This window comes from Myodes glareolus, chromosome 13, assembly GCF_982192425.1.
Source record: "Myodes glareolus chromosome 13, mMyoGla1.1, whole genome shotgun sequence".
NCBI classification, from domain to species: domain Eukaryota; kingdom Metazoa; phylum Chordata; class Mammalia; order Rodentia; family Cricetidae; genus Myodes; species Myodes glareolus.
In genome coordinates this window covers 74,008,746-74,023,341 of record NC_142038.1, presented here as the reverse complement: position 1 = coordinate 74,023,341, position 14,596 = coordinate 74,008,746, and the positions used below count along the sequence as shown (strand labels likewise).

General features: G+C 43.3%; 1 protein-coding gene across 4 annotated transcripts in view; it reads right to left on the bottom strand.

The window, feature by feature from the left end:
• Positions 1-14,596, bottom strand: part of Osbpl1a (oxysterol binding protein like 1A) — a 177,718-nt gene that overhangs the window by 157,710 nt on the left and 5,412 nt on the right. For all 4 annotated transcript variants that reach the window (XM_048447930.3, XM_048447932.3, XM_048447933.3 and 1 more), the window contains exons 2-4: positions 7,338-7,460; positions 4,382-4,467; positions 3,602-3,676 (exon numbers count right to left, since the gene is read on the bottom strand). In XM_048447930.3, the coding sequence (XP_048303887.3) occupies positions 3,602-3,676; positions 4,382-4,467; positions 7,338-7,458 (282 nt within the window). In that variant the 5' untranslated portion in view covers positions 7,459-7,460. The remainder of the gene's footprint in view (positions 1-3,601; positions 3,677-4,381; positions 4,468-7,337; positions 7,461-14,596) is intronic.

The window sequence follows — 14,596 nt, the reverse complement described above, 5'->3', positions numbered from 1 at the left end:
TTGAAGTTGGACTAAATACATATTTTGAATCACAATACGGCTATAAGTCTTTGGGGGCCAGGGAGCAGAATGTGGTGGTTTGAAAGAAAATGGCCCCCAAAGAGAGTGGCGTTATTAGGAGGGGTGGTCTTGGAGGAAGTGTGTCACTGTTGGGTAGGGCTCTGAGGTCTCTTTTTCTCAAGTTTCCCTCAGTGTGACAGTCAGCTGACTTCCTGCTGCCTTCTGGTCAAGCAAGCACCACATCTGCCTGCATGCTGTCATGTTCCCTCTCATGATAATGGACAGAACCTCAGAAACTAAACTGCCACCTCAGTTAATTGTTCTCTTTGTATGAGTTGCTATGGTCATGGTATCTTTTCACAGCAATAAAACACCCTAACTAAGACACATCCTAAGAGACCGAACCATGGCCTGACTCCAGCCTCTGTCCACTTCCGGGGCCTCACCCTTCCACAGCTGTGATCCCTGCTTCACACTGATATACAGCTCAGCTTGCTTCCCACAGAACAAAGGGCAATGTGCCCATCTCCATTTAGAGTAGCTGGTAATGAATAAATGAAACAGCATGGTTAAGTTGTTTGGATGGTGCAAAATTCATAGAAAAAAAAAGACTTTAGAATTCTAAATGCCTCTGAAAAATAAAGGAACAAAAGTCAAATAGAACACTAAAAACAAATTCTGTTCTGCTGATTTCCAATATGGAACACTAGGGGTCGCTAATATACCAAGAAAAGTCAAAGTGCACTCAAAATTGGGGTAGCTAAATTTTGTATCTTTCAGAGTACAAGGATTTAAAGCATTTTACAATTCTTTTCCTAAATTTAAACTCAATATTCTATTTAAAAATCACTTAATTTCAAGTTTGTAAGATATTTAAAATTATATTCAGAATAAAAGATTACAAGACAATTTGGGCTTTTGTGATCACAATTAGAAGTTAAACTTTTCATCTAATCATACTTATTATTACATAATAAGCTTAACATTTGTACACGATGTAACCGTTTACTTAAGCTGAATGCTACACGAACATAGTTGGATATGTTAGGCTGGGGCCCAATTTAACATGATCACATATTCAGAGTTCATGAAAACAGCAGAAATGCCCAAATATGTGAAGAGCTGAGCACAGACAATGAACTAAGTGATTGGGAACGGCAGTGAATCTGTGCTGTATTTATGCAGGGCAAAATGAAACGTGCTGACTCCTCAGGAGCAATACTGACAAAGCCTCGTAAGGGTTCGGACACACACAGCAATAAATTCAACACAAGGCATAAGAGGAGTGAAATTTCTCAACTGCGTCTGAGAAGCCTGGCAAAGTAGAGTTTCCCAACAGCTTCAAGCAATCAGGAACTTGGGGAGACTGCACTTCACAGAGAGGCGGGGGGCGGGGGGCGAGAGAGGAAATGGAGACAGAATGCTCCGACTTCCACAGAAGAGGAAGAGAAATTTGGGGCCATGAGGGAAATCGTAAGTATTTCACACCTATGATTCAGCAAGGACCACGTTACGTGTGTTGTCTTTAAAACATCTGTCTCAGTTTTAGTTAAGGTTTCACACCTGGTTCACAAGCATCAACTTATGACAAGAAGGGATTAATTCAAAACATCCCAACACATTCAGGTGGGTTCCTGGTGACTGACACATCAGTAGAAGGATAGAAACTAGAAATCTGGCATGTACTTTTTAAGTAAACAGTCAAGTGACCACAGGAAACATAGCCAATATTATGACTTACTTACTAGGCTGCTTCTATTATAATAGAAAAACTTTATAGAAATATGGGATGAGGCAACTTCTGTTGTTAGGACATTAAGAGCTTAATGAAGCGTTATCCTGAAAAGATAACTACACGAACCTTTTCGTGGCAATGCAGTCCACTAAGGATTCAACAGACCAAGAGAAGGAGATACCCAGCAGGAGGGGCTAGATGACGGTGCCACCGGACTTCTAGGTGAGGCAGTTCCCCAGCCCCTCCGGTGCCAAGGAGACTTGTCGAGGGCAGAGCAGTCAGTGACAAATAGTAGCTGAACTGTCATATGAAACTGACTTGATTTGGAACAAAAGACAAAAACCCACACCAAAAGACATCATTAGTAAAAACAACAACTTCAGAGAGAAACCAACCCACAGAACTTGAGAGCGTGAGGTTGAGGTTGCTCTTCCCAATAGAATATTAACTTCCTATTACTGCTCTAACAAACCACTACAGTCCTGAAGTTTTGAAGCAGTACAAATTAATCCTATAGTTCCACACTTACTAATTCTGAAATGCAGCTCACTGGATGGAATCCAGGCAGTGGAGGACCAGGTCCTTCCAGAAGCTCTTTGGGGAATTTGTTCCCATGTCTCCATAGCTTCTCGGGGTCATCAACACTCCTTGGTTCAAAGCTGCTTCCCACCATTTCCGAGCCAGAAGCACAGCATCTAACTGGACAGGCTTCCCTGAGATTCAGCTCTTCTCCTGTCTCCACCTCACACTTTTAAGGACTCTTGGGGATTGCACAGCCATCCTTCAGTCAGCTAAAGAGCAATCTCTGTTCTTGCAACTTGAAATCAAAGATTTGGGTACAGACAACTTTGAAGGCTTACAAAACAAGTGTTGGGCTGTTCTGCCCTTTGCCCTAACAGAGAGATCCTAGGAATAAAAGAACCAGAGAGTAGACTATCATCCACACAGTTCCAGGTACCACACAGGTACTAGGGAACAACACTCATGTGTAGGAGAAATGCGAGTGGGTCCTTCAGAAAGGAACGTGAAAAAAGCCTGAACTCTGAAGCACTGCCAACCTAACACAGCAAAGCAAAAACCCCGTGAGACCTGAGTACATGAACCCATGGCTACTTAGAAACGGCTGACTGAACACTCAGCTCTACAGATGCAGGGGTGCTCGAAAAGCACTCTGAAATCCTACACAATGGACTTTTAGGACTTAGCAAAGGGCAAGTGAATTGGTTCAGCAGGTAAAAGTGTTTGCTGTGCAAGCTTGAGGACCTGAGGCCAAACCACAGAGAGTCAGGCACCACTGCAGCAAGCCTGTACCCAACACTGTGAGGGCAGAAACTAGAGGACTGCTGGAGCTGGTGTCTCGGGGCAGATAGGTGCCCAGTGATAGAACAGCACACAGCTGTACACACATGGCACTGGTGCATGCTGTAGTACAGATAAACCTCACCACTGTGGTACTAAAGAGTTTTCATTTATAAGAAATTTCTTAAAAAGGCAACGAGGAAATAAAACAAATGATACCCTGAGGCTTGAGGTAGGCACAGGGAACGAATGTGTAGAGGACCTAGTCATGCAGCAGAGTGACGGAAATGTTCCCAACCGGGGCATGGTGATGGCTACACAACCTCGTAAATGCACAAGAAATCACTGCAATGGATACTCCCCAAAGTGAACTGAGACAGTGGGCTTAGGCTCTGGTTTTGGCACGTCAGGGGCGGGGTGAGCATGTTCAATGAGGAACAGCACAGAGAAGCTCTTGGCCTTTGTGTTTTACCTCACTGTGCAACGCTCAGATCACCCCTCCCTTTGTGACCAAAGGGCTGGTTTCTATACTTCCTTTTGTAAATGAAAAAAAAAAACATTTTTCACCTTTCGTCCTGTGAAGGCAGCTCGATGTAGTGGCGTGTCCCCCATGTCATTTAACACATTCACTTTTGCACCAGCCTAGTAAACATGAAAACTTTAAATAGTGTCCACACATTAGTAAATATACATACACACACAAATAAATAGAATTCCTAAATGCTTTGAAAATCAAAATAATGTAACATTGTTTGTTGCTACTAAAAGTAAACTCAATTCACAGCTAAAGTAAACAGCTTTCCTAAAACCCAAAAATCTACCAGACAAGCAGAAGTCAAGACTTTTCTCCAAGGGACTTTCAGCCCCTTCCACTCCAGCAGCGACAGGACTGTAAGAACTGTCCCTGGTCTCGGAGCATCTGCTCTACCACCAATATGGAAGCGTTCACATGAAAACATGCCTCGACTTAAATGCACAAATTAAGTACATGATTCGATTTCAAAAATACCCCATGTGAAAAGTTAGCAAATATGGCATTTGAGGACTCAGTTCTCATTAAGTCTTCTCTGAGATTCTGATGCTATTTTTAATTATTTAGGATGTTCTTTGCTTCTTTTCCATAATTATCACGCTTGCAAAGCTGAAAACTATTTTTATTGATATCTCCTTTTTGCCATTTTAAAAAAACCAGCAATGTAAAACTGAAATTTAGACATGTGTGCAATCAAGAGAGACTACATCTAAGGATGTGCTGCTGCTTCAGCATGCTACTGCGCTCAGTGTTTCCCAAGACTTCTCATCACATGACCCCACAGTATTACAGGCATCAAAAAGCTATAAAGAGACCTTCAACAGATCCTGGACCACTTGTTTATGTCCAAAGTAGCATGCCAGATGAAGAGGTGTCCAGCCCAAATTAGACTTACTTCTTCCTAAAATTGGGAGAAAAAAAGGTATCTTTAAATACTATTTTGGCAGTTTTCAATAAACTAGGTTTCTTTCTAATGAGGTACCTTGGCCTACAAGCCTCATATTACTGATGAGAGGCAAGACATTACCATAGTAAGAACCTCAAAGTTTCAATGCACTCAGTCTCACAGGACTAGACTGGATACCCTGTCGGTTCACCACATCCATCCTTCAGAGATCAGTCATGCAAGGCTGTATCCCAACTACCTGATCTCCATCAGCCTGCTGGCTCTAAAAGTCTAGGCTAGATTCATCTTCAACACCTAGTCCTCTTGGCACAGCATCTAAAGGCAGGAAACTCCTTTAAATTTAACCTTGCAGCACTAGGGAGGGTGGGCTGAAGAACCGCAGGTGCTGCAGAGCCCTTCAGACGGCAATTGTCAAGAGTATTCCTGTGGGAGCTGCGTACTGCTCACCCAAGACAATGACTTACAGGAGAGTCTGACTTCAGATAGCATCTCAGTTAATGAGAAGACTGGGTTACCAGAGGACTGGAGAGTACAGCTAGAAAACCAAAACCAGTGTTAAAAGCAGTGAATTATCAGATCCAAAACAGCAATCTGAGGGGAAGTGTTAACACAGTGGCAGAAATTAAAGCTGTCTAATTCAATTAAGCAAACAAGATAAAGGACGTTCTTTCTAATGGGCTCCCAAAGCTTACTAGAACTCTAGCTCAGGCTGCAGAAATGACAACCCTGTCAAACTCCCAACCGCTAGAGGATCTAGCAGAGCTCCAGAGCCTACAGTTGCCATGCACTGCAGCTCCCGGGTTTCCAGCTCTGAAGCCAAACACTCTACAGCCACACCCGCGATGTCCACAGCAGGCTAATGAGTCTCCATCTACCTTTGTGATTTGTAAGACTCAGCTGCCCAAGAGCCTGCGCCTGCCCCCATTTACCAACCGTCGCGTCTCTTCTCCTAAGTGTCCTGGGGAACACCTCAAGCTACTTCCTTAAGCATTTCTTTTGCCTTCCGTTCTTCAGTAAAACCTAGTTTTTCCCATAATGACTAACCTTCCTTGGGTGGAGACTCCTCATTCATAAACGTCCACAGTATCTCATCAATTGTAAGTCATATGTTGAGCCCTTACATCAAAAGTCGGCTGCTGGCCTAGAAATTTTCCACTCATGTAACAAGCCCTTCTTTAAGTTATAACTCCACCAAACGCTTTCCCTGCTGCTGCCTGCCAAGCCTCCCAGCAAATCACAATGCTGCCAACCATCATTATGTTATGGTTTAAGTAAAAATGCTGCAGATCCCCAAGTGGCTGCCACGCCGCTGGTCCCCGAAGTGGCAGCAGTCAGTGGGCAGTGGGTCCCAAGCCACAAAGGCAGCTGGGTTCTAGGCAGGAAGTCGAGTGGTGGGTGAGTGTCAGAGACAGATAGGCACACCATGCAGAGTGAAGTTGGATATTTATTTAGTGGGTTATGGAGGAGAAAGGGAGAGGGGAAGAGCAGAGAGAGAGAGAGACAGAGAGACAGAGAGAGAAACAGAGAGAGAAGAAAATACTCAGGCTGCAAGCAGGAAGGAAGGGGAGGGAGTGGGTGGAGCTTGTCCCTTAAAGGAACAGGACAGACCATTATACTTTATACTGTACAATCTGGCACCATCCTAGAGTATACAGATTCAAGACTGCTGCCTAAGATGATCAAGACCCACAGGATACTCCAGTCAGGACTTGATTATAACTCTAAATTTTCTTTAGGTCCCCATAAGATTATCAGCACCCCCAACCAGCAGAAAGTAGCCTGAAAAACTACACCCACTTTCCCAAAAAATAAACTATGAATATTTTCCTTTGTTTAAAAAAAAAAGAGGGGGAAGTGGTGCGGGAGAATTGTCTGTACTCTGTCAATCATGTTTTAAATAAATGCTGATTGGCCAGGAAGGAAGTATAGGTGGATAAACCAGATAGAAAGTAGAACAGGAGAATGCTGGGAAGGAGGAAGTCCATTCCTCACAGTTCTGCCCAGACGACTGAAGAAGCAACATGTGAGCTGCCACGCTGAGAAAGGTACTGAGCCATGTGGCTAACATAGATAAAAATAATGGGCTAATGTAAGTTATAAGAGCTAATAAGTAGCCTGAGCTAATGCGCCAACCAGTTTATAAGCTTATGGAGTCCTCTATGTGATTTTCTTTGGGGCTTGTCAGCTGTGGGGTACCGGGTGGGACAGATACCCCAACAAGAAGGTCCCTTCATGTTACACCCTCTTATAATTATATCTCTTATTAGCTCTGTTTATCTTTTTCTTCTCTAACATCACCTAGCTAAGTCACTTACTCTAAGTTCATTTCTAAGTAGCTACTTCTTCAAACTTAAGTTATAGATATAGATCTTCAGCTATAAACTCATGTACCCACGCAGTGACAGATCCTCTGCTAAGGACCTGCACACCCGAGTTTTCACACCCCATCACCTCTTTTGTAGTGGAGACTAGCCTGGTCTCTTCACCTAGACTAATCTCAACAAGGCCAGGGAGCTTGGCTGTCTCTCCCAACATGATCACAGCACTTTCCGTGTTGGGCAAACAGCACCCAAACCTGCTGGCTCAACTACAATAGTTCTAATAATAATAAAAACATTATCAGAGAATGCACATTTGAGCTCAACCTTGTAACTTCTAAGATTTAAGAAACACAAAATTCGGAGAATGGACCTCAATTCTCTGCCCTACAGAGTATAAGGAAAGACATTTCACACACTATTGAGAACTTCTTCAAAGGAAAAGGAGTGAGATCCATCATGGGAGAGCAGAAGGATTAGCGTTAAAGTATGATGGAGTCGTGCAGACCGTAAGAGAAGCTGGACACAGGAGCACAGGGAGCTCACCCTTACAGTCGATGTCAGCGATCACTTCAGTCCGCTCCATGGCTTCCAGGAGCTTTCTCACTTCGTCAACGTTGCCATTTCTGGCATGATGAAGAAGCTGTTGTTCTGCTTCTGTGTTCATTTCTAGATTAAAAAATAAAAGTAGAGTTATGATCTAGCAGTATAATGAGCTTGTAGCTGTCACCTGCTGATGCTTCTGCTTTCTAGGGGAAGAGTCATTTTATTTACAGCTTGGGAGAGACACTAGAAACTGTTTTTCAGGACTAGAAAAAAATAAATTAGAAAAGGACATAAAGACCCTGCAGTGACAATACTTAATTTTTTCCTCTCATACATCTTTACCTAGCCCCAAACTAAATACAGAAAATCATAGCCAAATTTAAAATATTTATGTCAGGATGGAAAAACGTTAAAAATAGCCATTCTCCAAAAAGAAAAAAAAATGCCATTCTCAGAAGAAATATACATTTCGTTCTTACCAGTAAATAAACAAATAAAGAACAATTTTTCCCACTAGCCAAAAACAACAACAAAAGAAAAATCTGAGCATGCCCAGTGCTGGTGGCATAGGCAGGAACATGTACTAATAAGAAAAATCTGGCCAGGTGGTGGTAGCTCACACCTTTAATCCCAGCACTCAGGAGGCAGAGGCAGGCAGATCTCTGTGAGTTCGAGGTCAGCCTGGTCTACAGAGCAAGTTTCAGGACAAACTCCAAAGCTACATATAAACATTCTGAAAAAAACAGACAAACAAAAATCTGAGCAGGCAAATATCATGACCAACCCCTAATAACCTAGTTAAAAACAAGCCCTCAGTTCCACCTCCTGACACTGAACAGAGGGCAATCAGTCACCAATGCCCCCCTCCACACACACACCAAAGTTAAGGACAAGGAGAATTGCCCATACTGAGCCAGCCGTGGCCAACTCCCTCCTCCCCAGGTACCTCAAGACAATAACCAAATAAGGATAAAGCCTGGGACTTGGCCACACTTCCCCAAGAATGTAAAAGCTAAAGCCTTAGTCAACTGGTTAACCCTAGCCAGTTAGAAACATACTAATATTAGCCAGGCTGTGGTGGCGCATGCACTCGGGAGGCAGAGGCAAGTGGATTTCTGTGAGTTTGAGGCCAACCTGATGTACAAGAGCTAGTTCCGGGACAGGCTCCAAAGCTACAGAGAAACCTGTCTCGAAAAACCAAACAAAGAAAAAAGAAAGGAAGGAAGGAAGGAAGGAAGGAAGGAAGGAAGGAAGGAAGGAAGGGAAAAGAAACAAACTAATATGACTGCCACTTGCGTAAGCCAATCCTGGATAGAACAATTACACTGCTTTTAGAATTCCTTTAGTTGTATAGAAGAGCCTGCAAGATTTTCTTGGAAGACAGTCATTCTCCATTTTTACCTTTGTGTTGGATGTGCGAACCCAGAATGCTGGTACCTTGGCAAGATAATAAACACTCTTGCTGATTGCATAGGTAGACGGTGGTCTTTAGTGGGACTCCTCCAGGACCCTAACACATACCTAGTGCTGGTGGCAGAGGCAGGAATGTGTACTCACAATGAGCATGCCTAGTGCTGGTGGCAGAGGCAGGAATGTGTACTCACAATGAGCATGCCCAGTGCTGGTGGCAGAGGCAGGAATGTGTACTCACAATGAGCATGCTCAGTGCTGGTGGCAGAGGCAGGAATGTGTACTCACAATGAGCATGCCCAGTGCTGGTGGCAGAGGCAGGAATGTGTACTCACAATGAGCATGCTCAGTGCTGGTGGCATAGGCAGAAATGTGTACTCACAATGAGCATGCTCAGTGCTGGTGGCATAGGCAGGAATGTGTACCCATAATGAACATGCCCAGTGCTGGCATCATGGACAGAAATGCGTACTTATAAACTGTAATGCGCACCACTTTCCACACACTGCACAGGAAGAGGCAACTATTTTGCAGTATCAAATCACCTCCAAAGTATATATGTAACATTTCCATTCTGAGCTTTGTCCTACAGACACACAAAGACTGTTTTTATCAGCATCTGTACAGCTGCAGTACTTGCAATACTGGAGAGTTAGAGACATGCCCATGTATCAAAGAACTGCTCCGGCAGGAGTGCTCAGGTCCCAAGGAGAATGTGTGGAGTCCACAGGCTGAGAGGGAGGAGACAGGTGTGATCTGAGGTGAATCCAATGGCCACCAGCAGCATTTGAGAAATGATTACACCTTTTATACTGCACACTTGCAGATGGTATTAAAAGAGAGATAGAGGCATTTGAGCAGGGGTGTGGCTTGAGATCAGGAGTGGAGGAATCTGGCCTTGACCTTGACAATAGGCACCAGTCAGAGCAGGCCATAAATTCCTTTTATTATAGATAAGAAGAATGACTGCTTTATTAAACAGGAATTTTCTTCAAACCTCCCAGGAAATGAAGACCCTTATCCAAACACCTGACTTTGGGAAAAGGACTTCTGGGGAGCAGACACTATACTACAGCTTCTTAGTCTTTGTAGAACTTTAAGCTGAGCCCTCTGAGTCTCAGTGCCTTAGTGCTTCCCGCCCCAGGAATCTAACAACTATTCCTGCACAAACTAAAATGTTGGGAACTTTCCACCTCCGAGTCATTGTAAATGTTCTCCAAATAGAACTCAGTTATTGAATAGGGGCAAGATTACCCTTAGGTGCTGACTCAGTTCCTGGTGCTTTGACAGTCCCTGGGAAAGGGTCAAAGTAACCCTCAAATGTTCCCTTTTATCTCACCTGATCTGGCAACTGCTCTCCAGGCAATTATTAGTAATAGCCCTTTGAATAAGCCAATCATAATAGTTGAAGAACAACCCCCAGACTCCCCGCTTGTTTCTGTGGCTTTTTGCTTTAAAAGTAGCCTGTACCAGCCATTCAGGGTCTTTCTGGCTTCTCAAATGCTGAAAGACCCTGTCATGACAGAATTAATAAAATCCTCATGCTTTTACATCAGCTGTGGTGTGAGAGATGGTCTCTTGGGGCGACTCCTCCTGGTAGTTGGACTCTAGGGTCCAACATCTTACTATATAAACCTGTTTCCTCCATAATGTTCCCAAAAGGGAAGGTCCTGATGTCATACTCTTTTCCTAGTATACAGGATCATTCTGATTTCTCTTTATTTATTTACTGAACTCTTGCCTTTTATAGCCTCAGGATCTGGATCTTGATTGTAGGCATTTTATCCTTGGGATCAGGTGCATCTAGTAAGTTTCTAACTTTCTTAATTCTTGGTTAATTAGGAGGGTACAATGGAATTCCCAGTTCCCTCATGGTGGGGAAGTTTCCCCAGAGAGGCTACCATTCTACGCATGCTCATCCTTTACCAAATCCCATACAAAATTTCCCAAAGGGAAAGGCATTAACAGTATCAATAAACATTTAAAAGGCTGCAGAAGTGTGGTCTGCAATGTTGAAATGCAGAACTTTGGCAAGCAGCAACTGTCGCCATGCAGTCCACGCCACCCATGTCCATCATAATGGAGCTGCCCAAATAAATCCTCCAGGGATGCTATAAAAGGGTCTCTAGTTGTAAGGCAGTGATGAGACTGGAGGCAAACTTGGTGGCCTATGAAAGAAACCAGATCCCCAGACCTCTGGCCTTCATAATGGTAACATTCCTAACAGTGGCAAGCCAAGAACGCCCTTCAGGAGATACAGCTAGTCAATTCCTCCAAAACACAGGCTCTCAGCAAAAGACCAAGTCAGATAAGCCTTACACAAACTGGCAATGATAGTTGCCCAACTTGCTCAATTTCCAGTCAGCTATTTCCCTGCACTTAAACGAGAGCCAATTACCAAGAACAAGATATCTAAACAAAGCTACTAAGACATGAACGATGCCAAAACCAAACAAGGAAGAAAAACAACCAGAGAAGACAAATTATTTAGATTTTTTAAAAAAAACTTTTAAAATTAAGATAATCATAATTATAATATAATAAAAAATAATATTTAAGTTTTGATTCTTAAAATAATGGAAAAGAAAATATTAATAATTACAACCAATAAAAATAAAGAGCTCAGTAGCAGAGTTGGGAAATAAAGCTGAAGGTATACCTAAGAAAACAGTGTTAGAAAAACAGTAAAGCCAGGCAGGGAGGCATAGGCCTATAAACCCCTGCACTCGGAATGCTGATACAGGAGAATTGCTCTAAGTTCCAAGACCAGACTCAGATCCATAGGGAGTTAAAGGCCAGCATGGAATACACAGAAAACCCCTACCAAAAAAAACCTCATGGAATTGGAGGGAATGTTGAGAACTCAATAATGTTCTTTTTAATTTCTGATCTATGGGCAAGAAATCTCCATGTGGTGATTTGAATGAGAATAGCCCTTGTAATGGTTTAAGAAAAAAACAGCATAGTCAGTGGCAGGCCAAGAGGGGCAGCAGGTCCCGGGTGGGGGAGCCACAGCAGGTGACCTGAGATGGATGGGCACACCATGCAGAGAGAGGGTTTGGGTATGGTTTATTCAGTGGGATATGGATGGAAAGGGAAAAGGGAGGGAAAGAGAAAGGGAGAAAGGGAGAAAGGGAGAAAGGGAGAGAGGGAGGGAGGGGGTGAGAGAGAGAGAGAGAGAAACAGAGAGAGAGAGAGAAACAGAGAGAGAGTGAAACAGAGAGAGAGAGAGAGAGAGAGAGAAACAGAAAGAGAGAGAGAGAAACAGAGAGAGAGAGAGAGAGAGAGAGAGAGAGAGAGAGAGAGAAACAAGTGGGAGGAAGAGGAGCAGCAGCCACCTCTTCCAAGAGAGAGACAGGACTACAGGACTGAGAGAGAGCATAAGCTGGTAGCTAAGATTACCTGTGCCTCAGCAGAAGGGGGGACTGGGTGGGGCTTGTCTCTTAAAGAGACAGGGTAAGTCAGTAGCAGGTCATAACAGTCCCATCTCTTTCTTATAATAAAAAGGCAGGAGGTTAGGCACAACAGGTTACAGGAACAGCAGATTCTCAAGACTGCCTCCTGATTATTTGTGGGTGTCATCTTGGGGCAGGAGGACCTGAGAAAGCTGGGTACTGGTCACATCCTAGGGTAGCTAGTCTCTTTGCTCCTGTCAGGGGCTTGTGGTATGGAAATATCTGGTGTCTCTTAGACCTGTTTAAGGTGGATCCTTCAATTTGGCTCCCTGGAACTCACAAGAATTTTGGGGGTTTGTAAAAACTTAAGTTTTAAACAGCAGCATATTTATATTAGAATGACTGTAACCGATATTTTTTTAAAAGATTTATTTATTTATTACATATACAGTTTTCTGCTTGTGTGTATACTTGCAGGCCAGAAGAGGGAACCGGATCTCATTACAGATGGTTGTGAGCCACCATGTGGTTGCTGGGAATTGAACTCAGGACCTTTGGAAGAGCAGGCAATGCTCTTAACCTCTGAGCCATCTCTCCAGCCCTGTAACAGATATTTTTGTATAATGAAAAGTATCTTTAAGACTATGAAAGGCAACATGAGAGAGAATTTTGTAGCTTATTGAAATTTGTTTGGTGAGGCTGTCCTTTTAAATAACAAAACCTTTCAGCTGTCAAACTGCATCAGAGATCTTAGAGAAGAAAAAAATTTTACTTGAGATATTGATTAAAAAATGACAGAGAATTTACTTGGTTGACACCTATAGCTACTCCTGAGGGTCCTCCATGGTCACTGAGGGCTGTTATTTGCCTTTTGCTGTTTAGTGCAGGGCCTGCCAGGCTCCAGAAGATTCTATAAACTAAGAAATCTGTAGGAAGACAAGCCTACCATGACCTGAGCAGCTAGGCTGTTGATTCCAGCGATTCTTTCCACTGTCTGGATATCTTCACTTTAAATTAAAGGCAGTTTTGCCCAGTGGTCAGCACTTGGCAGTAGAAGCGAAGTGCGGATAGACGTTGTTCTGTGCCCATTTGTCTTCTGTCTTCTTTGGAGAAAATAGAGTGCTGCTGCTAGGAGCCAACCTGTCTCTTTTTGTTATGAAAAGTCTTTTAATAATTAAATATTTAAATGCCATATTTCCCAGATCTCTGAGCAGTTGAGGGCTGTTTACCAGGTATAGATGAGTTATAACTACCTATAACTCATCTGTAGAATCTGCCTAGAGAGCTGGGTCTGAGTTTGACTGTATCAGCTCTCAACTTAACAGGTAAGATACATACTTGTAAAAGACAGAAGAAAGAACTGCTTGCAATAGAAGGTTATCAGCAGAACTGACAATAGTAGAGAACAGCTTAATATATTTTAAAGCAGGGTTAGATTAAATATACTGTATTTTTGTAAAAGACTTAAAAGTACATACCAATTTAAAACATGAGACTTACTCTTTTTGTTAGTCTGGAAAGAGATATAATGGGGCAGATAATTATAACATTTAACAGTAAACACACGTACATTTAAGTCACATGTATGGACATACACACATATTAAACAGAAATTGGGCAAAGTGGATGCTCTTGGTGGGCCCTATCAAAGGCATGGCACTGTGCAAAACACACATGTAACAGAGTCAGCACTGGGTGACCAGGCAGGAAATAGCTCAGTAAAGATGGCGGGATTTGGTTACCTGATCTGGCCCTCAGTTAAGATGGCAGTGAGGTGACCTGACCTCAATCAAAATGGCGGCAGTCACGTGCTGTATGGAGAAGCCACATTTTTTTTGAGCCATGGAAGTTTTAAATCTAATAACAAGAGAGACATAGAGGCCATGCAGAACATACATTTAAAACAGGATTACATCCATGTGGCCACACCATTTACACATTCTTTCATACATGAAGTAGCACTGTGATCTGCCCTGTTGCCAAGCCGCCACACAAGGACAGCAAGGGCCTGCACTGTAAACAGTTGCCTCGCAGATCCGGCTAATCTTGTCGGTTTCTGAAGAACCAGCGGTAGCAGTGACAGAGATAGTATAGAAGGAAAGGGAGCGAGAGGAAAGAGCAGTTCCAGACAGGTGGGGAAGGGCCTGCCCAGTGGAAGGAAAAGCGGAGCTGGCTGGACACGGGCAGAAGGTTCCGGGCAGAACGTTTAGAGGCAGGTGGCTGATAGTTTGAGGGTTTATTTTCCATGGCTGAAAATGTGAGAACCCACAAAAACAGCAAACGAACACCTCAAGGCCTGTAGAAGAACGTCTTCTCTCTTTAGACGGGCTGGTATATGAAGCCTGACTGGCCCCAGTCAGGAAGACCACCCCAGGGGATCTCTCACAGTGGGGACCACTTACAAGCAATCCAAAAGAAAAAAAGAAAAACAAAAAACCAGAGGGACCCCGGGTC